The 21,808-nt window shown below is 55.6% G+C and overlaps 1 protein-coding gene across 1 annotated transcript in view; it reads right to left on the minus strand.

The window, feature by feature from the left end:
* Nucleotides 1-21,808, minus strand: part of celf2 (cugbp, Elav-like family member 2) — a 177,507-nt gene that overhangs the window by 118,686 nt on the left and 37,013 nt on the right. The window contains exon 2 of the mRNA XM_064342579.1: nt 18,627-18,662. Within this exon, the coding sequence (XP_064198649.1) occupies nt 18,627-18,662 (36 nt within the window). The remainder of the gene's footprint in view (nt 1-18,626; nt 18,663-21,808) is intronic.

Here is a 21,808-nt window from a genome sequence, read left to right on the forward strand (position 1 = left end):
AATGCGCTGAGCCGCCCGGGGGCAGCTCGCTTCGCGGGGCGCCGGGGAGCGGGACAGGCGCTCTGTTCCACTAATTGCCACCCAAATTAGGCGGAGGGGCGCGGGACGGGCTCCTTATTCATTCCCCCCTGTCAGGCGCTGTCAGGCGGCCGGGGGAACCCGCGAACGGGGGGGGGGGCGCTGGATCGGTAAATGGGCCCCGCTCCGTAAAAAAAAGAGGCCTCATTCCCGTCCGGGTTTGTGTGCGATATGAAACGGCTTCATCAGCAAACAAAAACGAAAAAAGAAAATAAAAAGGTTGCGGACGCTTAGCTTTTCAGATTAATCTGGAACACCTGCAGCAATCCCAGGAAAAAAAACAAAACCCCCCCAAAAAAAACTGTTTTCCCAAAAATGCTGCAGGAATTTTCCTACGAGTGCACTTCCACACAGGGCTCTTATCCAGCACCGATCTGCGCGTTTCGTGTTTAAAAGCCAAACTGGGCGTACGGGGACCTGGAAAGGCTCGGTGGAGGCAAAGGCGTTTTGGCAGGAGCGCCGTCGGGCAGGTACGGGGGGGAGGGAGGAGAGAAAAGGGGGTCTGGAGTTTTAACCGGGCCGGGGCGGGCCATGAAACAGTCGGGGACGTGCCCACGGCTCCCCCCGCAGGCCACAGGTGCGGACGCCGCGTGCCAGGAGCGGAGGGGGCGGGCTGCTGCCGAACTCTCCGACCGTGGCCGGGCTCGGCTCCCCCCAGGGATCGCGGCGGGACGTTCACGGACGGACGGGCGTCCTCGGCGACGGTCGTCCTCGGCGACGTGCGTCCCGCACGCCGGTGTTCGGGGTCACTATTTTACAACAGCCGCATTTTTTATGACCTAATTTTTTATTGGAAACAGCGTTTGCGAGGAGCTTGAGGTCCAAAAACCGGAGCTTGGGCGATTTGTTGCTGCCCTGGAATCTGAGATTTTGGGGGGAGTGCCCCCGCCCCCCTGCACCCCCCCCCCTCACCCTCACCACACAGATGACCCAGTTACACCCAATCACTGCCTGCCTGCCACAAAACATTACATGTGAAGTTCAGAAACAAGCTAGCCACACGCTTGTCTGCTCGTCCTGTTTTAAATCAAATGGCCCCATTCACTTCCTCACTTGACTCCTTCCTGTTTCCCATACTCCAGACACTCCATCAAGCATTCACACGGAGTAAGACCGCATCTGATACTCCTCGTATAACGGGCAGAGCGACAGCTGAGTGTCCTCTCCGCGTTTCCGACAGATCTAGAAGAGCAGATTTAATTCAATACCGCGCATATGGCAGCATCTGGGGAGGAGAACAGTGTGGAGGAAAAAGACGAATTTATTGTGAATTAATTCTAATTCGTCTCGGGCTTCTCTCCGCGAAAGAATTTCTCTGTCATCCGCATATACGTTAGCTGTTTTTTTGGGGGGGGGGTGGGGGGGGAGAGGGGGTAGGAGGGGCAGGCGGGGGAGTGCGGAGAGAGAGAGAGAACAGAATCGCAAGTTTGGTTACTGACAGCCATTCAAACCCATCATGCCAGGGCGTAATTCTCATTGTTCTTCAACCATCACACTCAATTAATTCCGTCACAATCGGAGCGCGAGGGGAAGGGGAGTGACGCGGGGAAAAACGAGCGGCTAATTAGCGCCTTAGCGCCATCTGCATGACAATGCGTCTGATTGACGGACGGGCGGGACGCTCGAGACGGTCACGCTGTCCCCCTTGTGCGGAGCACAATGGAAACGGGGCGGAGAACGCGCGCGTCGCGAAAATCGGCAGACGGGGACGAGGAACCGCTACGCGCTACGGGCACTACGCACTGGGTCTCTACGCACTGGGAACTACGCACTGGGTCTCTACGCACTGGGAACTACGCACTTGGAAATACGCACTGGGTCTCTACGCACTGGGAACTACGCACTGGGAACTACGCACTGGGAACTACGCACTGGGAACTACGCACTGGGTCTCTACGCACTGGGAACTACGCACTGGGAACTACGCACTGGGTCTCTACGCACTGTGGGGTGTGAACTGGGTCTCTATGCACTGTGGGGTGTGAACTGGGTCTCTACGCACTGTGGGGTGTGAACTGGGTCTCTACGCACTGTGGGGTGTGAACTGGGTCTTTACGCACTGGGAACTACGCACTGGGTCTCTACGCACTGTGGGCTGTGAACTGGGTCTCTACGCACTGTGGGCTGTGAACTGGGTCTCGACACACTGTGGGTTGTTTACCGATTCCCTGCATGGTACAGGTTCTGAACTAGGTCTCTACACACAGTCGATTGTAAAAACGTTGCAGGTTGAGGTCCAAGTCTAACCACAAACACACACACACACACACACACACACACACACACACACACGATGCGCACATACAGTATCACACAGACATTGCATAAACATTCTAAGCCATCACGTCGGCCTGAGCACACGCGGCGAACGTGCCTCCATCTTCCCTTTCTGTTGTGTTTACAGTTTAGTGAAATGACCTAGATAAGGATGCCGCGTGCCCCCCCCCGGCAGACCGTTCTGCCTCTAACTCAGTCTGACAGTGAAAGGTCAGTGGCCATTGGCCACGCGAGGGTGTCGGCACTATCTGATGAACGGCCGTCGTCATGGTAACCCCCCCAAGCTCTTTTTTCTTTTTTTTCTTTTTTTCCCCCCTCTCTCGCTCCTCCGCTCTGACTGGGGCGAGCGAGGGGGGCCAGCCGGAGAGCGCGGGCGCGGCGCGGCCCCGGACCTTCCGCACGCCGGCGAGCGTTTAACACTGAGGACGCCGTCGCGGGAGGAAGCCGGCCCCCGTTTCCTCCCACCGCCGCCCCCCCCCCACCCCCGCCCCCGCACACTGCTGTCCAATTCCCCGGCCCTCGCGGACAACCGGACGCGGAAAGAATCCATCGCTCACTCGCGAAAGGAGAAAGAAAGACTAAAAGAGGCGGGGGGGGTGGAGGAAGAGGAAGAAAAGAGAGGAAAGCAGAAATTTGCGAACGCGAGGTCGCTGATGAACGAGTGAGCTTATTGGATCTTCACTCCGTTCGCTGATTATAAAATGGCGCGCGCATCGTTACAGGACAATAGTTCTTCGCACGTTTGCCGCGTAAGAGCAGACAGAGGCAGGCTACGCTAACCAAAATCCGCTATAAATATTTATCGTCGGGAAAACAATACAACAAAATAAACCAGACAGCTACTTGGGCCAGGGCCAATGACAAAAAACCTATTAAAACAAAGCAGACGAGAGAGAAAAAGTCTATGTGGCTCGCCCTGAGACAGCTGAGATGGAGACAGGAGATACTCCTACACTCTGACGGGGGGAAAAAAAGAGAGAGAGAGAGAGTGAAAGCTACTTTATTAGAATCGCACCAGCCCTCGCCCAGCCCCAAAATGAGGGGAGCTGAGAAACCGTATCGCACCGGGGGAAGGAGGGACTGTCACACACAGCCGCACCGAACCGGCGCATCACATCCTGTCAGCCGGGCACGCCAGGGGAACCGGTGACCGCGGCACGCAGTGAATCCCCGTCTCTGATTGGATCGCCGCGCCGCTCGCGCCGTCGAAGGCTGGGGCCGCTGTCGTCGTCGGTCGCTAACGGTCGCTAATTATTTAATAATTAAACCGCGGTTCTCGCGTACGCGGTAAGCCGCCGTCGTCCCGGAGCGACGGGGTGCCGGCTGATCGCGCGGTTGCGTAGCGGGGGGTTACGTAAAAAAGCGCGCCCTCGCGCGATTCGTCGCTTCAGCCGACGGCGACGCAGAACTCGCGCGACGCTCAAGTTTTAGCCGTAGACCGAGCGTTACGAAAAAAACATTTTCGGAGAGAGAGAAAGGGCGCGGAGACAACCAGCCGGGGAGGCTTTCTTCCTCTCTGTGGTGCGGGGCGGGCGGGAGGGGCGGGCGGGGCGGGGGGGCGGGGGGCGAGGGAGGGGGTTGGGGGGGGCTCTGCGTTGTTTCGTCTGCGTTTGCTGCATGCGCCGCACCAGTCATGAGCTCATATTAATAAAAGAAGGGCTCGAAGACTGCAGACTTTCCGGAAGACTGTTCCTTCATTTATTTTTTTATTTATATATTTATTTATTTTCGCCTCCTGAGCCCCAGCTCCCTTCCGCCTGAGGAGTGGGGAAGGGGGGGAGGGGGAAGGGGGGGGGGTCACGTGCCCCCTCCCCTACATCTGTATTCCGGCTATGTGCAGCAATTGGCAGCGTACCTCTCCCTGCCACATCCTCTCTCTCTTCTCTTCCTCCCTGTTCTCTCTCTCTCTCCCTCTCTCTCTTTCTCACCTCTCATCCCCTCCTCCCGTCTCCCTCTCCTTATTTTCTTTTTCTTTTTTTTTTTTTGCGCGCGCGAGAGATGCACCAAAACACGTATAAATTATTTAGATTTCCGAAGGAAAAAAAAAAAAAATGCTTAACATCGCAGTTTGCATGAAAGGGGGGATCTAAAAATTCCATTAGATACAAGGTTTTGCAATCAGCCCAGGATATGAAGAATTAATCTTATCTTTAAATGCGCCCAGCCACCAAGGAGCACAACAAACAGAATATTAAACTGCCAACAAAGGAATATCAATCGCTCCGGCGGAGGGCTATCTGAGTCGCTGCGTAACCTTTCGGTGTCACTGACAGAAGGGACCGCCTGTCCAGGTCCCCCTTCCTCCCGGGCTCTCATTAACGGAGAGAATGCACTGAAACCAGGCGGCGCTTTCGACACCGAGACTGAGGGCAAGCGGGTTCCAGAACGAACGGGCTCTTCAAGCAGAGGGACGGCCCTCAGCTAGGGGGGAGGTAACCAAGTCCGCTCGCGTGCCCATCCACTCCGAAAAGCGGTCTGTGGAATGAGGTGTGTAAGACAAAATCTTTCTTGTTTTTTTTCCCTGTACAGGCTGCAGAAAAAACTGTCTCTGTGTGCTCTGTGACAGCAGAAAAAACCACCCAAAAAACTCAAGCCTCTTCAACTCAGTGTGTTGACAAAAGTGAGCTCTCTACTCTGGACACTCAGGGACAGAGAGCAGAAACCACTCAGGTGCTAAGAACATGCAGGTGTGATTTCCACACACACACACACCACACACACTGAGAACCTCTCAGGGAGACTTGACACACACACACACACACACTGAGAACCTCTCACGTGAGGCTTCGTACACACACACACACGCACACACAAAGAAACAAAAACATCCCCATCTTCCTCAGAAACTCCCCCTCTGCCTCCCCCCTCTCTCTCTCTCTCTCTCTCTCCCCTGGTGTTTGAGGGATATGCATGTTTCAGAAACTGCCGAGCCTTGACCGTCCCCCTCTCCCCCTGCAAGCTGTCACTCACAGCGCAGAGGCCTGCTGTCCGTCCGGACGCGTGACCACGGGCAGCGCCGTCCCGCAGCAAGCCCGGAGCCGGGCAGGCCAACCGTCCGGACCAGCTGGAATAATTAGGCCCAGCACCTGGGAAGACGGCCAGGGACAGTCCCAGCAGGGGTGGGGGGGGGGCGGGGTGGTGGATGGGGGTGCAGGGAGTCGGTGTGGGTGTCAAGTTTTAATCTGATTTGGGGAAAGCGACTCATTACTGACTCTGATTGTGCCTCAGAGCACAGGGGAGAAAAACCACAGGTCCGGAATATTCCATCTCAGGGTATCAGCGTATGGAAATTAATTTGTCACTTTCGGTCCGGGGGAATGGCTCCTAATGCTCTCCAGCAGCTTCTCGCCATCGCTTTTATTTTTTTCTCTCTACACCGGCTCACAGGCTGCTGCTGCTCGGGAAACAGTTCTCCCAAAACAAAACAAAAAAACAAAAAAAACCAAAAAAAAAAACCAACTGGCGGTATCCGTAATTGTGGGCGGGACAACGATTTTCGAAAGTTATATATTCCCGGTCTCGCCCTTAACAGGAGTGTGTTTACATCAAAATAAGTGATGGCTGGGTCCACTGTGTCTGCACTCTTGTTTTCAATCCATTTACTTCAAAGCCTTTTTCTGCCACCGCTGCAAATCGCTGTGGAGAATTTCCAGTTCATTAGAATGGTAATGAGTTTTCCTTTCTCAGAAGTAGTTTTTACTTTTTCAGAAACGTCAAACAGGAGTAAACAGGAGCGGATTCGCCAGCAATTAAAAGCTCTCCGGCTTCCAACGACAAGTCCAACAAAGCAGACCCCCCCCCAAAAAAACACTCCCGGAGAATCTATTCACCGAGGTAATCACTGTCCCATCTCTCGCACGCTCAGTGTTGATGCATTAAGCACAACCGTTTGCAAATTCACCGACTGCCGCCGCCGCCGCCATTTTCCCGCTTTTTTTTCCGCTCTTCCCACGGAGCGGAGGACCCGTCGCTGATTCTGCCACGGCGCGGACGGGCGGCTCGTCCAAATCGGCGATTTCCGGCGCGGCGACAGGTGCCACGGCAGGATACCAGAGCTCGCCGACGCTGACCGTGCCCGACAGCGTGATTGGCCAGGGTGTCACTCAGGACGGCGGGCTGGTCTCGTCCCCCGTTCCCCCACCCCCCCCCCCCATTACCGCGCGCTCCGCCTTCCCCCGCGACTCCGAGGGACGCTCGAACCGCAGGAGACCGTAACAACCGCACGTGCCCCACAATGCATCTGGACATTTCCAAATTCGAAGGATGGGGGGGGTGGGGGAGAAAAGGGACGAAAAAAAAATAAAATCGATTCCGAAGAAAAGGTCGACTGTGTCGCATTTGGCGAAAAAAAAAAAATGTAACAAAAACGAATGCCCATTATTCCCAGCGACTGTGAAGTCGGTCGGTGACGACGCGCTTGCAAGGAGGCCGCTAATTGCCACCTTCCTCCCAGCGCCCCGGTACCTCCTTTTTTGGCCCCAATTCTCACGTCCGCCGGACCCTGAAACCCACACGGCTCCCTGCCCCAATCCGACCCGTACGGGGCGCGCGCCGGCACCTCTGCCCCAATCCGACCCGCACGGGGCCCGGGCGTCTGACTCTACGCCCTCCCTCAGCCAGCCGGACCGCGTTAACAGGAAGTGGACGTCAGGAAGCACTTACTGCAGGCGCGACCTGTCAATCACACGGACTTTACAATGAGGAGCTTGTTACGCACAGAGTATCTCTTTCCCTCCCTGTCTACTCTTCTTCCTCTCTCTTCATGCCCCCCCCCCCACCCCACCCCCACCGCCACCCCCTTTTGCTCTTAGACAGATATTTGGACTGTGAAACAACTTGCAGGGAAAAAGAGAAGGGAGTTGTGTGTGTGTGTGTGTGTGTGTGTGTCAGAGAGGACGAGGAATTTCAGACCGATTGCTGCTGTTATTTATACATATATTTTTATCCTCCACTGTGTTTTACTTTTTCCCATTGTTTTTATCAGGTTGGCTGCCAGCCGACCACTTGTTTTATTATTTATTAACACCGTAAATTTGAAGCTACCCCCTCGCTCTCATCCCATTTATTCTGGGTACCGGGTCGCGCTTCTCTGTCGCGCGCACACAAGCTCTTGCCAGTACGGACGTCGGTTTGTCAGGCAGCTGAAGCAAATTGGATTCGAAAATGAATGTTAAAATTGAGAGGGAAAAGGTGGAAAAACAGAGGCGATAGAGGACCTGGGCGTGGGTCATATGAGGAGACGTGCCACCTGGCTATGGGAGCTGTTCTTTTAACAAATATAGAAATTCACACACACGCACACACACACACACACACACACATCTCTCTCCCCGCCTACCTGGGCTGTCTGCACTGGCAGAGTCATTAATCTTCACCTCTTCCCTCAAAATGCACCTCAGCCACAGGGAAAGCTTTCCCCTTCCCAGCCGCCGAGACAGACACATGAGTGAGTCATACGTGTCCTGGGCACTGGTGCAGGCTGCTGCGTGTGCGGTATGTGTGTGTGTGTGTGTGTGTGTGCGTGTGTGCGCGCATGTGTGTGGTATGTGTGTGTGCGCGTGTGTGTGGTATGTGTGTGTGAGCGCGTGTGTATGCATGTGCACATATTTACTTTTTCCCTTTAATTAGATCTGTGCATGTGTGGCTCTACTGAGAGTCTGTCTGAATGGACAGATTTATGGTCTAATCTCAATGCTCAACCCCTCCCTCTATCTCCCCCACTGACCTCTACTGTTTTCCTTACCTCCAGAGCTCTCTCCCCAATTCCTTTTTTCCCTTCCCTTCCTCTTTCGTTCGCCCCCCTCCCGGCTCACACTCCTCAGTCTCTTCACCTTTCCCCTCCATTTCTTTCCCCCTTCCCTCCGCTCTCTCCCTCCCACCCTACCTGGCCCCGCCCACCCCTCTCTCACTTCCTCTCCCTCTGCCCGTGCGGAAGGTTCCGGCTGTGCAGCTCTCTCGCTCCGTGCCAGCTGAGTGAGACCTCTCTCATCACAAACAGGAAGTGAACGTACAACGCTCGAACAGACGAGGGGGAGGGGAACGCTTTGGTCAAACTGGGACAGGCGCGAGTGACTGAGTTCCCTTCACCTTCTCACAGTGGGTGTATTCACACAAACGGTCAACACAGCCCTGCTCTGGAGCAAATGAACAATTTGCTACATTGTTTGAGAATGTCCCAATCTGGTCACAAGATTGCAAGACTGCTTATGTTTCACTCAGCCAGGTCATAGTACTGCACGGGACTGGCCCAATCAGGTCACAGTACTGCACAGGACAGGCCCATTCAGGTCACAGTACTGCACAGGACTGGCCCAATCAGGTCACAGTACTGCACGGGACTGGCCCAATCAGGTCACAGTACCGCACGGGACAGGCCCATTCAGGTCACAGTACTGCACAGGACAGGCCCAATCAGGTCACAGTACCGCACAGGACTGGCCCAATCAGGTCACAGTACCGCACAGGACTGGCCCAATCAGGTCACAGTACTGCACAGGACTGGCCCAATCAGGTCACAGTACTGCATGAGTATGGCCCAATCAGGTCACAATACTGCACGGGACTGGCCCAATCAGGTCACAGTACTGCACAGGACTGGCCAATTCAGGTCACAGTACTGCACGGGACTGGCCCAATCAGGTCACAGTACTGCACGGGACTGGCCCAATCAGGTCACAGTACCGCACAGGACAGGCCCAAACAGGTCACAGTACCGCACAGGACAGGCCCAAACAGGTCACAGTACCGCACAGGACTGGCCCAAACAGGTCACAGTACTGCATGAGTGTGGCCCAATCAGGTCACAACACTGCATGGGACTGGGCCTTGGCCAATCAGGTCACAGTACTGCACAGGACTGGCCCAATCAGGTCACAGTACTGCATGAGTATGGCCCATTCAGGTCACAGTACTGCACAGGACAGGCCCAATCAGGTCAAAATACTGCATGGGACTGGGCCTTGGCCAATCAGGCCACAGTACTGCACAGGCCTGGGCCAATCAGATCGCAGTTCTGTGTGAGACCGGCCCAATGAAGTCACGGTACTGTGAGGGACAGACTTTATCAGGCCACAGCACCACACAGGGTCCAATAAGTTAGGATGTCAAACGGAAGAGCGAGCGAGAATGAATTATTCATATTTTTTAAAAATCTAATTGTAACTTCTGCCTCTGGTTCAGGGCACACCCACTAATCTCCCCCCAGGCAAAATCTGTCAACACACAGACAATGAGAGCCTTTGTACAGTTTAAAAACATGCAGTTTCAAACTGTGGAATGAAAGCGGGAGACCCTCCGCACACAGTTCACCCGCACCACAGCCGCCAGAGACCCAGCTATCTGCAACGGCTAATTGAAATACACAGAGGATTACTGTTGACAAAACCCGTCCCCAAAGCAACGTTTAACGTGTTTATTAAGGGGGGAGAACAAGGTAACGTTTCAGCTGCTTCCCACTGTAACAAGCACATTAAAGGTGTGGAAGAGATATTTCTGTTTAAATAAATCCTGTCAGGTGACACGCCTGTCGACACGCTGACGTCACCGGCGATCTTTGAGCGGGTGCCAGGCCGCACGTCGGCCACAGCGGGGTTTAAAAAGCACAGGACACTGGAGAGCCGGCGAATCCACAGCGAGCCCATTGTGCCGCTCACATTCGGAGTCACTGATCCGGAGCCAGTGGCCGAAGCCCTCCAACCAGAACAGAATGCCTCCCCCCCCCCCCCCTTTTCGCCGCTGGCGGGGTACGGACCTGTCTCTCAGGCATTCCACCGGCCCGTGCGCATTCTCATCCAGCATTCTGCAGACACGCAGGGTGCTGTTTCTCTGATGTTTACGGGCTCCTCTGCGAGTGTGTGCGTGTGTGTGTGTGTGTGTGTGTGTGTGGGTCCGTGTGTGTGTCTGTGTGTGTGTGTGTGTGTGTGTGTGTGTGTGTGTGTGGGTGCGTGTGTGTGTGTGTGTGTGCGCATGTGTGTGTGTGTGTGTGTGTGTGTGTGTGTGTGTGTGTGTGTGTGTGTGCGTGTGTGTGTGTGTGTGTGTGTGTGGGTTCGTGTGTGTGTTTGTGTGTGTATGTGCGGGTCAGTGTGTGTGTGTGTGTATGCATGCATGGGTCTGTGTGTGTGTGTGTGTGTGTGTGTGTGGGTCAGTGTGTGTGTGTGCGGGTCCATGTGCTAGCACAGACTCTGTGCTGGTATTCTGTGGGGAGTTGTGTCTACGCACACGCTGGGGGACGTGTGTGTGTGTGCGCACATATTTGTGCATTTCCGTGTGTATGTGCATGTGCTTGTACACAATTCTGTTTGTGTGTGGAGTGGTATCTGTGTGTGCATGTGTGAGTGTGCATGTGTGAGTGTGTGTGTGTGTGTGTGTGTGTGTGTGTGAGTGTGAGTGTGTGTGTGTGTGTGTGTGTGTGTGTGTGTGTGTGTGTGTGAGTGTGTGTGTGAGTGTGAGTGTGTGTGTGTGAGTGTGTGTGTGAGTGTGAGTGTGTGTGTGTGTGTGTGTGTGTGTGTGTGGTGCATTACATTATTACATTACATTACAGGCATTTAGCAGACGCTCTTATCCAGAGCGACTTACACAACTTTTTACATAGCACTTTACATTGTATCCATTTATACAGCTGGATATATACTGAAGCAATGCAGGTTAAGTACCTTGCTCAAGGGTACAACGGCAGTGTCCTTACCCGGGAATCGAACCTGTGACCTTTCGGTTACAAGCGCAGTTCCTTACCCACTGTGCCACACTCCGTCCTAACAGCTGGTGCAGCTGGTTAAACCCCACTGTATCTGTGAGGACGGGCCTCTCTAAATGGTGTGTGCGCTGCGCTTCTCTTCCCTTTGTGTTCTGTGTTTACACCGCCGTCGCCATCGGTCCAGAATACGCAAATACGCAGAATCCGCGACCGTGAAGCGGGGGAGTCATGTGACCTGTGCGTGGGCCGCGAGCAGCTCAGGCAGACAATGACCGCTCTCAGAAAACAAGCCGCTCGGCATTCTGGGACCAGACCGCTTTCAGACAGGAAACCAGGATATGAACAGCACTACAACCAAACCATGACCAGACTACAAGGAACATGTACCCAAACAGTAACCGGGCTGTGATCTGACCGCGTGCGATTATAAACGGTCACCTGCACCGCTGCGGGCTCCAGTATTCCCTCCTCACACCCCACCTGCACACCGGCCTTCATTCTTTTCCTGTTTTTTGTTCTTTTCTCTCTCTTTCTGCCTCTTTCTCTCTCTCTCTCTCTCTGGAACAAACGGTGCTCCCTGTCACAAGCATCCGCCACCCCCCCCCCCCCACCACCCCCTTTTTCTTCCTCTGTCTCCTCATGAGGATGAATTCATTAGTGCTCTCCCTCACTTCCGCCCAATAAGGTTTGATTTGAGATTTTCTATTGCGGTTTCCCCCCATCACGAGAGGCTTGCAGGAAGAACGTACCATTTCCTGCGTGGATGGGGGGGGGGGTTTATGTGCTCTCAAAGGCGCTTCATTACCACAGATCATTTAGTTTAAACCCTGACATTCTGCACAGCCAGTTGGGGTCCGAGCCCCCCCCCCCCCCGCGACACCATGCTAAATGTCTGGAGCATTTTGGGCTGTCCCGTGGGGAGTTGGGATGCGCGTGCCAAGCCAGTCACACAGTACCGCGACGACCCTTCCTCACGCGAACACGCTCCCGCCCCGCCCCGCCCACCCGCATCGCCCCACCCCACCCCGCCCCGCTCTCATTCTCGCCCGTCCCCCTGGGGATAAATTAGAGGTGCGGCAGAGACAGCTAAACCCCGATAATGACGCGTCTCTCACAGAGAAGCTGCTCCTCCCCGCCCCGCTCTGCCAGCGCAGAAACGCTCGCTTTCTTCTTCCTCCGCTTCTGAAAGTTTCGGGCCTTTCTTCGTTTTTTTTTTTGCTATTGTTTTGCTATTTTGTTTTGTTTGCCTGCACCGAAGCGATGGCGGATTCACTGATCTTCAGAGCCCGTGGATGGGCTGATGTAAGGGGGGTAAGGCGGGGGATGAGCCATCAGTGCCATTTAAAACATCAGTGGATCTGTGCAGAATCTGTGCATCACTGATTTACGAAAAAAATAAGGAGCAAGAAAAATAAAAAAGAAACGCCTCTCTCTCTCTCTCTCTCTCTCTCTCTCTATCTCAGACGGCGGATTGGCCGCGGAGGCTCACGCGGGCTCCAGCCACCTCCGCGCGCGGCTGATTGCCGTCTGCGGCGGCTATGGCGACGCGGCTCCGTTCCGCATCTCATTAATCTCCCGGGAGCTCATTTGCATATCGAGAACAGAAGAGGGGGGAAAAAAAATGTCTGACTGCACTGCCATCTAGTGAGACAGTTCCCCTCGCTTATTTACAACTTTAATCACCCGCCACGCATATGCACCCTCTAAGGCGTGGGTGGGTGGGGGGGGGGGGGTTAGCGGGAGGGTGGTGGGGAAGGGGGTGGCAGGGGGGGACGGGTGGGGGGGGGTGGCACTTATGATTGCTCTGTGGCACCATCAGCTGCTCAAAGGTAGTTAACTATTGTCTTCCAGCCAGCGCCGAACCTATTAAACCGCTTCAGAAGCCAGAGGCTTCTGACACTGTGCTTGTTATTATGCAGAGACTGTGTCATCGTCCCCCCCCCCCCCCCGTCCCCACCACCCAACCCCACCCCCCAGCACCCCCACCGCACTTATATTTATTCTGCAGAGTGGAAGAAGCTGCAAGTACGATCACCATGACGATTAGAGTAATAATGACGTGCGATTTTAGCGTCCGGAGGAAGTCGTTACAAAAGTGGGGCTGGCGTGGCCGCGGGGGGGGGGGGGGCGTGTCGGCGGGCGCCGTACCGCGAGCCTCACCGCCGCACGCGCGCGGTTAACGACCTGGCAGCGCCGCCGCGGCGCGGGCTGGCCGGGGGGGCGTCCGCGGCCCGCCCCTAATTGGGGAAAATGTTAAAGTTTGAGGGGAAACGGGCCGTTCTGATGTCTTCAGCTCGGCCGCACGTGAAACAGTGCAGCTGCCGCTTTACAGCCCGGACCTAATCGCGCACAGATGTCTCCCGCGCCCACAGCCCCTCTGGCGGCCGCGCGCGGGCGGAGGGCGGTCCGCGCTGGCACAGGGAAGGAAGGTTAAATTCGGATAATGGCGCTGGGCAGCGGGGTGTCGGGGGGGGGCGGGGCTCTGCCCAGGGGCCAGGGGGCCCGGGACCCGGGCAGCTCCGTGCCAGCTCCCCGCGCCGCGTGCCAGGATCCGCCGGTGAGCGCCAGGGCCGGCGAGGTTGCCGCGGTCCGAAACGTTAGCGCCGTTTCCGCGTTAACCTGGCAACCCTCGTCTGTGGGTGTCAGGAGCTGTGTGAGGTAAGAGCCTCTACCTCAGCCCCCCCCGCCCCCCCCACTGATAGTCCCCTCCCCCCTCGCCCCATCAGCCCAGGCCCCAGCACTCATATCAACACTGTAAGCCTCTCTATGCTTTAAAATCCCCATTTCTCTCCTGAAACCCCACTCTGCTGGGAGGACTATAAACCACAGAAGAAGAGAGGCTGGGGGACAGGTAACGGAAGGCTGGAGCGTTTCCTGTTCCTGTGGGAGGGCGGGACGACACCGGCAGCCTCCCTCAGGGCCCCCCCCCGCCCCCCCAAGCCCTCAGAACGAGGGGCTCAGCTCCGGGACGTCCCCCCCCCTCCCGATCGATGGGGGCGCGGGCGGGGCGGGGCGCGGGGAACATGCGGAGCTTCAATCCAATTACCTGCTTTATTAATAGAACTGGTGAATCTTTCATGAGGCGGTGCCTCCCCTCCGCCGCCGCGCATGGAAATGAACAATAACCAGACCCCGCACGCGCGGAGCGCCGGGGCGCCGGGAAGATTGGATATCGACGGGAAAAAAACGACCCAGAAGCGCCGCCGCCTCCATTTCGGGAGAAATTAACAGCGTCTCCGGCCCGTCCTCCGGGATCCTAATCTGACATCTTTTTTTTTTTTTTTTTTTTTTTTTCCCGGCGATCCAATTTTAGCGTGACGATGCGTTCCCCGCGTTCGCGGGCGAGCTCGCGGCCGGTCCGGCTCGCTGAAGCGCCACCGCGGCGGCTCGGACCGCCCTGCTCCCGTTTTTCATTTTTAAGCTGTTTCGGAAAAGCCTCGGCGCACCCGTTCGGGAGGGCTGGGGGTGATGGTGGGGTGAGGAAAAGAGTAAAATGGACGCCGCTGTTTTACAATTAATGAAGGTCTGAGGGAGTAGCGCTGGCGGGAACGCGGGCGACCGTGATCCTCCCCCCCCCCCCCCCCCCTGCCCCGGCCCCGTCGCTCGGAGCGTGCGAACGTTCCCGCCGCGTCTCCCGAAAAAAAAAGAAGAGGAAATTACTCGGCACTTCCTGAACCAATTACAGAGCTCGGCGGGCGACGGCGCAGCTGTCAGTCGCTGCCATTGTTTGTCTGCCGCCTTAATAAATACTGCATGGGATGTCAACGGGACACCTCCACTCCGCGTCCCGGATCCCCCCCCCGCACCCCCGCGTCGCCCAGAGAAAAGCCCCCCCCCACCCCGGCCTCCTGCGCCTCACCACCCCGTTTATTTAGCTAATGACTGACAATACTTCGTAATTTCGCCTTTTTGCGTTGTTTTTTTATTTTTAAGCGCAGCGTCCCGGGGGCCTGCAGCTGTGGAGCCGCGTCTCAGTCAGGAGTGGAGCAGGAACGCCCCGCCGGGCCAGGACGGGACGGCCCGTTAAAACACCCGCAGTCCGGGGCTCCGATTTCTGAGCACGCCGCTCGTCAGCGGTGATGTCACGCACCTGTGTTATGGCCCCCCTCTCACCCGCCTCCCGGTTGGAACAGGCAAGCTCGCGGTCTCCCGTAGCGGTTTTTAGCGCGCGGGTTCTGAGCACTCGGTCAGGCAGCGGGCCGCGAGCACGCCTCGCGGTGCTCAAAGTCCCCCACGCGAGCGTCTCCCCGAATCTCTGCGCCCGAAGCGCCCTGATGTTCAGACGCTCTGCCTGGGCAAGACCACAGAGAACCCCCATCTCTGCCATCCCAGATTACAGAGAGGGAGGCAGGCAGTATAATTCTCCTTGGCTGGGATCAAACCCGTAGCCTTTCCTTGGCTGGGATCAAACCCGCGGGAGTCACGCACCCCCCTGACAGCGCTCCAGGTGCCCTTGCCTTCATGCTCGCAGGCACCAAAAACAAAAACAGAAACAGAAGAGCGACGCAGCAAACGGAACGCAGCGAAGCCCCGTTTGGGCTGAGCGTTGCGGCCCAGGGGAGGGCGGGGCAGCGCAGGACGGCTGGGGGGGGGGGGTTCCGCTGTGCAATCAGGGCGCTGACGCGGCGGGCGGGTCCCCCGGGCGAGCCGGCTCGCCGTGCCGGAGGCCTCTGATTGCGCATTCAAAAAAAAATGTTAAAATAAAAATAAAATAAAATTTTAAAAAAACCTCAGAACTCAAAAAGCGTGCAGGTCTGAGAGCTGTGATTAGCCGTGGGAGTGAGCCCCCTGCTGGTCCCTGATGGCTGCGCGGCAGGGCCCACGTTAACAATGACAGATGTCTCGAGCACTTACTCAGTACACTGGATGGAAAGGAACAAAATGTATATAAAAAAAGAGAACATTTCCCTGCTTTCACACCGAAAAATAAGCACTACTGAGCCAGGAGCAAATGGCAATGATTGCGATTCATAGTGAACGTCAAGTAAACCTGATACTGTTTGGTATGCTGCTTTCAGACCCCCCACCCCCTGCCGCCCCCCCCCAACCCAACCCAACCCCCCAGGGTTTTAGGCCTACTGTGTTGAGCTTAAAGACCACTTGAGCCGCTGCCACTCAAGGAGTCCATCAATCGAACACAGCCGAATGTTGACAAATGAAAAATAGGACAAAATGGCGTCCCGTGCGAACATGCAGCGGTCAGAGAGTCATTAGCATTGTTTATCAGGGAACGGAGGGGGTGGGAGGGGCGGGGGGGGCGAAGGGGGGGATAGGAAGTGAGGTCAGACGAAACGGTGAGTCTTGAGTGATAATGAACAGTCTTCAGCAGTTCAATGACGCTGGTGTGTAATTATAAGTCGTTTTCTCGGTGAGAACATAATCACCACAGAAAGATGTAATTAGCTGACCCCCCTGGTGCTACGCCGCCGCTGCAGCTCCCCACTTTCCTTTTTTTCCGTTTTTTTTTTTTTTACGGAACACAACATAAATAAACGGGTTCCCTGTCAATCACAGCGCCGGGATTCATTAAGAGAAATAATTATTCCGCTCAGGTTTCCTTTTTTTTTTTTTTTTTTTTTCTGGGGAGGAAATAAAAAGGTGAACCTTGACACATCTGCAGCTGCGAAACAGATTAGCCTCCCTAAACTCTTTAACACTTTCCTCCTTCGTAAAAAAAATAAAAGTGCTGTCGGAAGCACTGTCGATTTCGCTCGACTGCTTACGCAAAGAGAGGAAGATTATTCCCCCTCTAATTATTTACAACAACATTCCACTGCAGGACCTGTGGTCCCTTTGATCTATTTTTTAATGCTTTGTTGGCAATTTATCTGCATATCCACGTCGTTAATTTTCCCTTGAACCTTTCCCTCTCTGGGACAAGCTGGGGAAAATAATCTCCTATTCCCTCTCGGAGTGGAGCGCAACCCAAAATGCCCGACCCACAGCCCTGCAAAACTGAGGGGGGGGCGGGAAATCCGCATTGTTTTTCTCACAGCCCGAAAGCAGCCGACATCGTCTCCGATTTTTAGGGGGGGGGTGGGGGAGGGATCAGAGAGTGTGGAGATCTGGGGAAAGAGGCCAGTGCTTCGCGGGGGAAAAAATAAAAAATAAAAACCTCACCAAGGGCGCGAGCCAAAAAAACGCTCTGGAATCCGGTGGATGCTGAGGTAAGTTTTTTTCCCCCCGTGTTTCTGTAAAGGCTCAGCTGTCCCGGCATTATGAGGGAGGAACTGTTCCACACGCTCCACGTAGGAACACTTTTCAGGATTTAAAAAAAAACGCTAAATAATTTTTTTTTTTTTAAATACCTGTAACCAGCGCCAATTGTCTTTTATCCAGATAGCGAACTTTGAGTCAGCAGGGCGGGCCTGGTGCATTGTGGGCCGCGGTGAGTAAGAGATTTATGGGGCCGTTCGTAAACACCGCTGGCGCACGGTGCATCTCTGTCCCCCCCCCCCCCATCCCAGTCAGAAAATGGCTAATAAACGGAGCCCCGATCTTATCCGGATTGTTATTTTTTTTTTGGGGGGGGTGAGAGCAGCTGCTCAGCAACAAGACCGCGGAGGCGAACGCAGCGGCACCAGCGAAGCCTGAAAGGCCGCTTCCACCAGACAGCCTGGTTCCTACGGCGAGGGAGAAATGAAGGCAGGCAGCCCGGCGAACTAACGCAGAATTATTAAAAGGCATGTAACTAATGCACACATGTACTTGCTGTAAAAACCGCCAGTAAGCATCTGAAAAATACCTGTGGAACCGTTTTGGGTTGGACGTGCATAGCGCACGTACACACAGCTGAGAGCCCTCGGGCTCAGTAATGAACGCCCGGTATCTCCCCACCAAACGCACGTCGCCCCCCCCAACGTTAATGTTTTCCGAAGGCCAATCCTCGGCTGCTCGTGAAAAACAAAAAGGATTCAAAAGTGGAACCGTCCACCAGTCCTCCCCCCGGTTCCCATCGGCAGCAGCGCTTCTTCTGCATATCAGAGTCTGCTCGTACAACCTTGTAATAAAAAATAAAAATAAAAAAATCTTACAAGAAACTGACAGCTTCCTGTTAGCAGAAGATCACACGGTGGAGAGGTGCAGCTATTTTAAGACTCCCCCTTTCTCCACAGAGCAGCTCTCTGTCACTGATCTCTGTCCGTTGCCGGGGGGTTCGGTTTAATGACGCGGCGCGGGCGGGCCGATAGACTGGAGCGGCGCTGCCTTCACACGGCGAGCGGAAGCGACTCTCAGAGAACTCACGGAGGCAGCAGTGGGTAGGGGCGGCGACGGGGTGGTGGTGGGGGGGGGGGGGGGGTAGTGGGGGGGGCTGAGTTAACGGGGGGAGCCAAACAGGAGCGGCGAACTCCGGTTCGCCACGGGGCGCATTTCAGCCTGTGACATCATCTTCTCGTGTCCGAACTCCAGAGCGCACCTCAACAGGGGTGCCGGATCCCCCCCCCTCCCCCCCCCGACACACCGGCAGGTGACAAAAATCGCCACCGGGGGCCGCCGCCACAAACAACACCACAACTACGACGGCGAAACCTGACAGGGGACAGGAGAGGAGAGAGGGGGGAAGACGGGTGCTGCTTACCTTTGTATAGCTCCGGAGAGGTCGGAGGCGTCCTGCCTGCGGGAGAGAGCAGATCGACAGGAGAAGGTGTTAGCCGGGGAGAGAGGCGTCGAGCACAGCGTCGGTAACAAAGTGAGGCGGACTGAGCTTAGCGCGCTAATAAAAAGCCTCGACGCTAGCGTTAGCATGTAGGGCGCTAACGCCCACTTCTGTAAACCCGCTCATGCACACCCTCCACACTGCAGGTGTGCCTCCCGGATGCAGGAAATGGCACCTCTTTTTTTGGGGGGGAGCGGGGGAGAGTCTCAGACCGTGAACTTTCCCCGGGGGGCCCCACACACCCCTCAACCCTCCAGTGGTCTGTATCCGCCCCCTCCCACTGCTGCCTCGACCCCCCACATCAGGTGACACCCGGCACATGATTGGCTGCAGAGAACGTGGCGTGAGGTTCAAACGTCTCTCTCTTTTCACGAATACGATGTGTATTTCATGCGTGTGTGTTTTACGCCCGTACGATTCCAGAGGCTAGCAAAACCTTGGCCCCGTAACTGCCCAGGTTGCGTATGAACAGAGCAAACGACCTGGCCGATTTTTAAACATCAATTATTCCAGGTGCCCAGCTTAAAACAGCCCGTATAACCTCTCCTCACAACACCGCGCAGAAACAGAGCCGGTGGGCCTGTGCCAGCGGCTGAAGGGGAAACAAGGCCGCCTCTCCCCGGGACCGGGACCTCCTCCAGCAGGCCGGGGAGATTTAGAGGGGGCCTCCGCATATCTCACATTACGAAATAACATCGGCTTCCGCGCCAGTTAAATAATCACATCTGCGTTTCTGTCCGAACGGACCCGTCCCGTCCGCCACGGCCGCGTTCTTCCGTCGGGCCGTTACCGGCGAGGGGAGCGTTTTCCGGCGCGAGCCGCGATCCGACCCCGTCGGACCGGAAGTGGCGGAAATAAAATCACGCCGCGCGGAAGTGAGCGAGCGACGGCCGGAACCGATCACACTGGCGGCGGCGGACCAGGGGCCCCTGGGGCGGCCATTAGGGGCCCGCCATCAGCGCCCGGCGACAGGAGAGGGAACCCGAGAGAGAGGCGCAAACGCGAGCGCGGAGAGGCCGGCTCCATTACCCTCGCCCCGGGGGGGTGGGGGGGGCAACCAGGGGCGCGAAACGAACGCGCGTGCTTCTGTGTCCGAGGAGGGAATCAACGTGGCTGCTTCTGGCTTCCGTTCAGCGCGACACACGAGCGGCTGGGGCGGGCAGAATAAAAACCCGGCCGGCCCTTGTTTATGTGTAACGGTGCCGGGCACCTCACAGGCAAATTGGTCCCTGCGACGCCACCACTGCCTGGGCCAGGGGAAACGGCGCCCCCCCATGCCCCCCCGCCTTTGGTGAATACCCTGCAACTATGACCCTGAACGAGAACCAATGAAAGTAGGCTGAGAGAGGGGTGAAAAATACAAGCGGGGTTTATTGATACCTTATTCCTTTTCATGACAAATTATGGGGCGGGGGGGGGGGGGATAAAGGGTCGGATCCGCTCCTTCGCGCCACGTCCAATCGGAGGGTCCCTCGCTTTGCACTTCAAAGGCCGCTTGGACCGTTTCATCGTCCGCCACGGCGTGGCGAAGGGGCCGCGGGGGGGGGAGGGCCCTCTGTGCACTACGAAAGCGGGCGGGAGGGTGCGCTGTGGCGGGGGCTCAGCAACACGTCGCGCGAATAAAAAAGAAGCGTTCGCTACGCCCCAGCGCTTTACCGAGCGGAAGCCGCGCCGCAGGCATGATCGCGCTAACGGAACTGTGACCAGGAACTGAAACAGAAACTCTGAGAAAGTGAGGGGAGCTGGGGGGGGGGTGGGGGGTGGGGGTGTGTGTGTTGTGTGTGTTGTGTGTGTGTGTGTGTGTGGGGAGGCGGGGGTGGTGTGTGTGTGTGTGAGGGAGCTGGCTGGGGAGGGTGTGTGTGTGTGTGGGGGGTGGGGGTGTGTGTGTGTGTGTGTGTGTGTGGAGGAGGCACACACCTGGGGGGGGGCAGGAAGTGTTTTCGCCCAGCCATTCATCTCAAACTCTTTAAACATTCTGACACATCTGAGCGGTTCATTTCCAATGACAGGTCAGGTCTGCCCCCCCTGAAAAAGTCCTGGTTACGGATCTGATGTTGCACAGCGCTTGTGAGGACCTCGGTCCCCGTGGCCCCCGCACAGCTGGACTCTGCGCTCGGTGATAAGGGGGAGGCAGGGCCCTGCTTTTATACGCGGTCTCAGTTTGATTAGTTTTAAATGCAGCGTTCAAACGCATCGGTTCTGCGTGTTTGGCGTGCTCCGGGGGGGGATGCAGAACGGCTGCCGCTCTATTAAAAGCTTCTCTCTCTCCCTCTCGCACATTCACACACATACATGTGTGTGTTTATACACATATCATATACATACACACACACACACATACACATGCACAATGCATACACACACATATATAGAACATGATTTATCTCATGCATGCACACATATTTTCCACTCCTTTCTCTCTCTCTCTCTCTGAAAGAGTCCCTCTCTTCTCCTGCTCAAATTCCCATATCTCACACCCAACACCTGCCTCTCCCTCTCAAACACACACGGGCACTGCCCCCCCACCCCCCTTTTTTTCAGAGAAACATCGCAGCTGGGTACAGCTGTCCCGGGTTTGGAGGCGAACGGTTCACTAAACCTGCACCGTGGGCCCTTGCCAGTCTCGAAAAAACACAGCCCATCTCCCCCCAGGTCCACATGAAGAACCTGGGCCGCATTTCAGGGAATGGACCCTTAACAACTGAACCAATCACATCGCAGGGGGTTTCATCCTGAGGATTATACAAGCTACCCCGCATTAAATAAACATTGAGACAGAAAAGGTAGGTAGAATGACATCACCATTTATTTATTTCTTTTTTAAAACCAAAGGTATCAAACAAAGTATCCTTTCCTATCCTAAATGAGTCAGATACACAGTAGATAATAAAATGGCAACGCGAGCAGTTGGACAGCAGATTTTTAAACGCTATCATTATTCCAAATGCTATGAAGCGATACGATAACTCAACAAAGCACCACCTCTCGTTTCCCACCAAAGCCATTATATACCTGTTGTTTGCGAAAGACCGCGAACGAAGTTCAGCCTGAACTTTTTTATTTATCTTGGATAATGAGGAGGAGACGGAGACATCTGCTCCGCT

Source organism: Anguilla rostrata, chromosome 7, assembly GCF_018555375.3.
Source record: "Anguilla rostrata isolate EN2019 chromosome 7, ASM1855537v3, whole genome shotgun sequence".
Taxonomy (NCBI): Eukaryota; Metazoa; Chordata; class Actinopteri; order Anguilliformes; family Anguillidae; genus Anguilla; species Anguilla rostrata.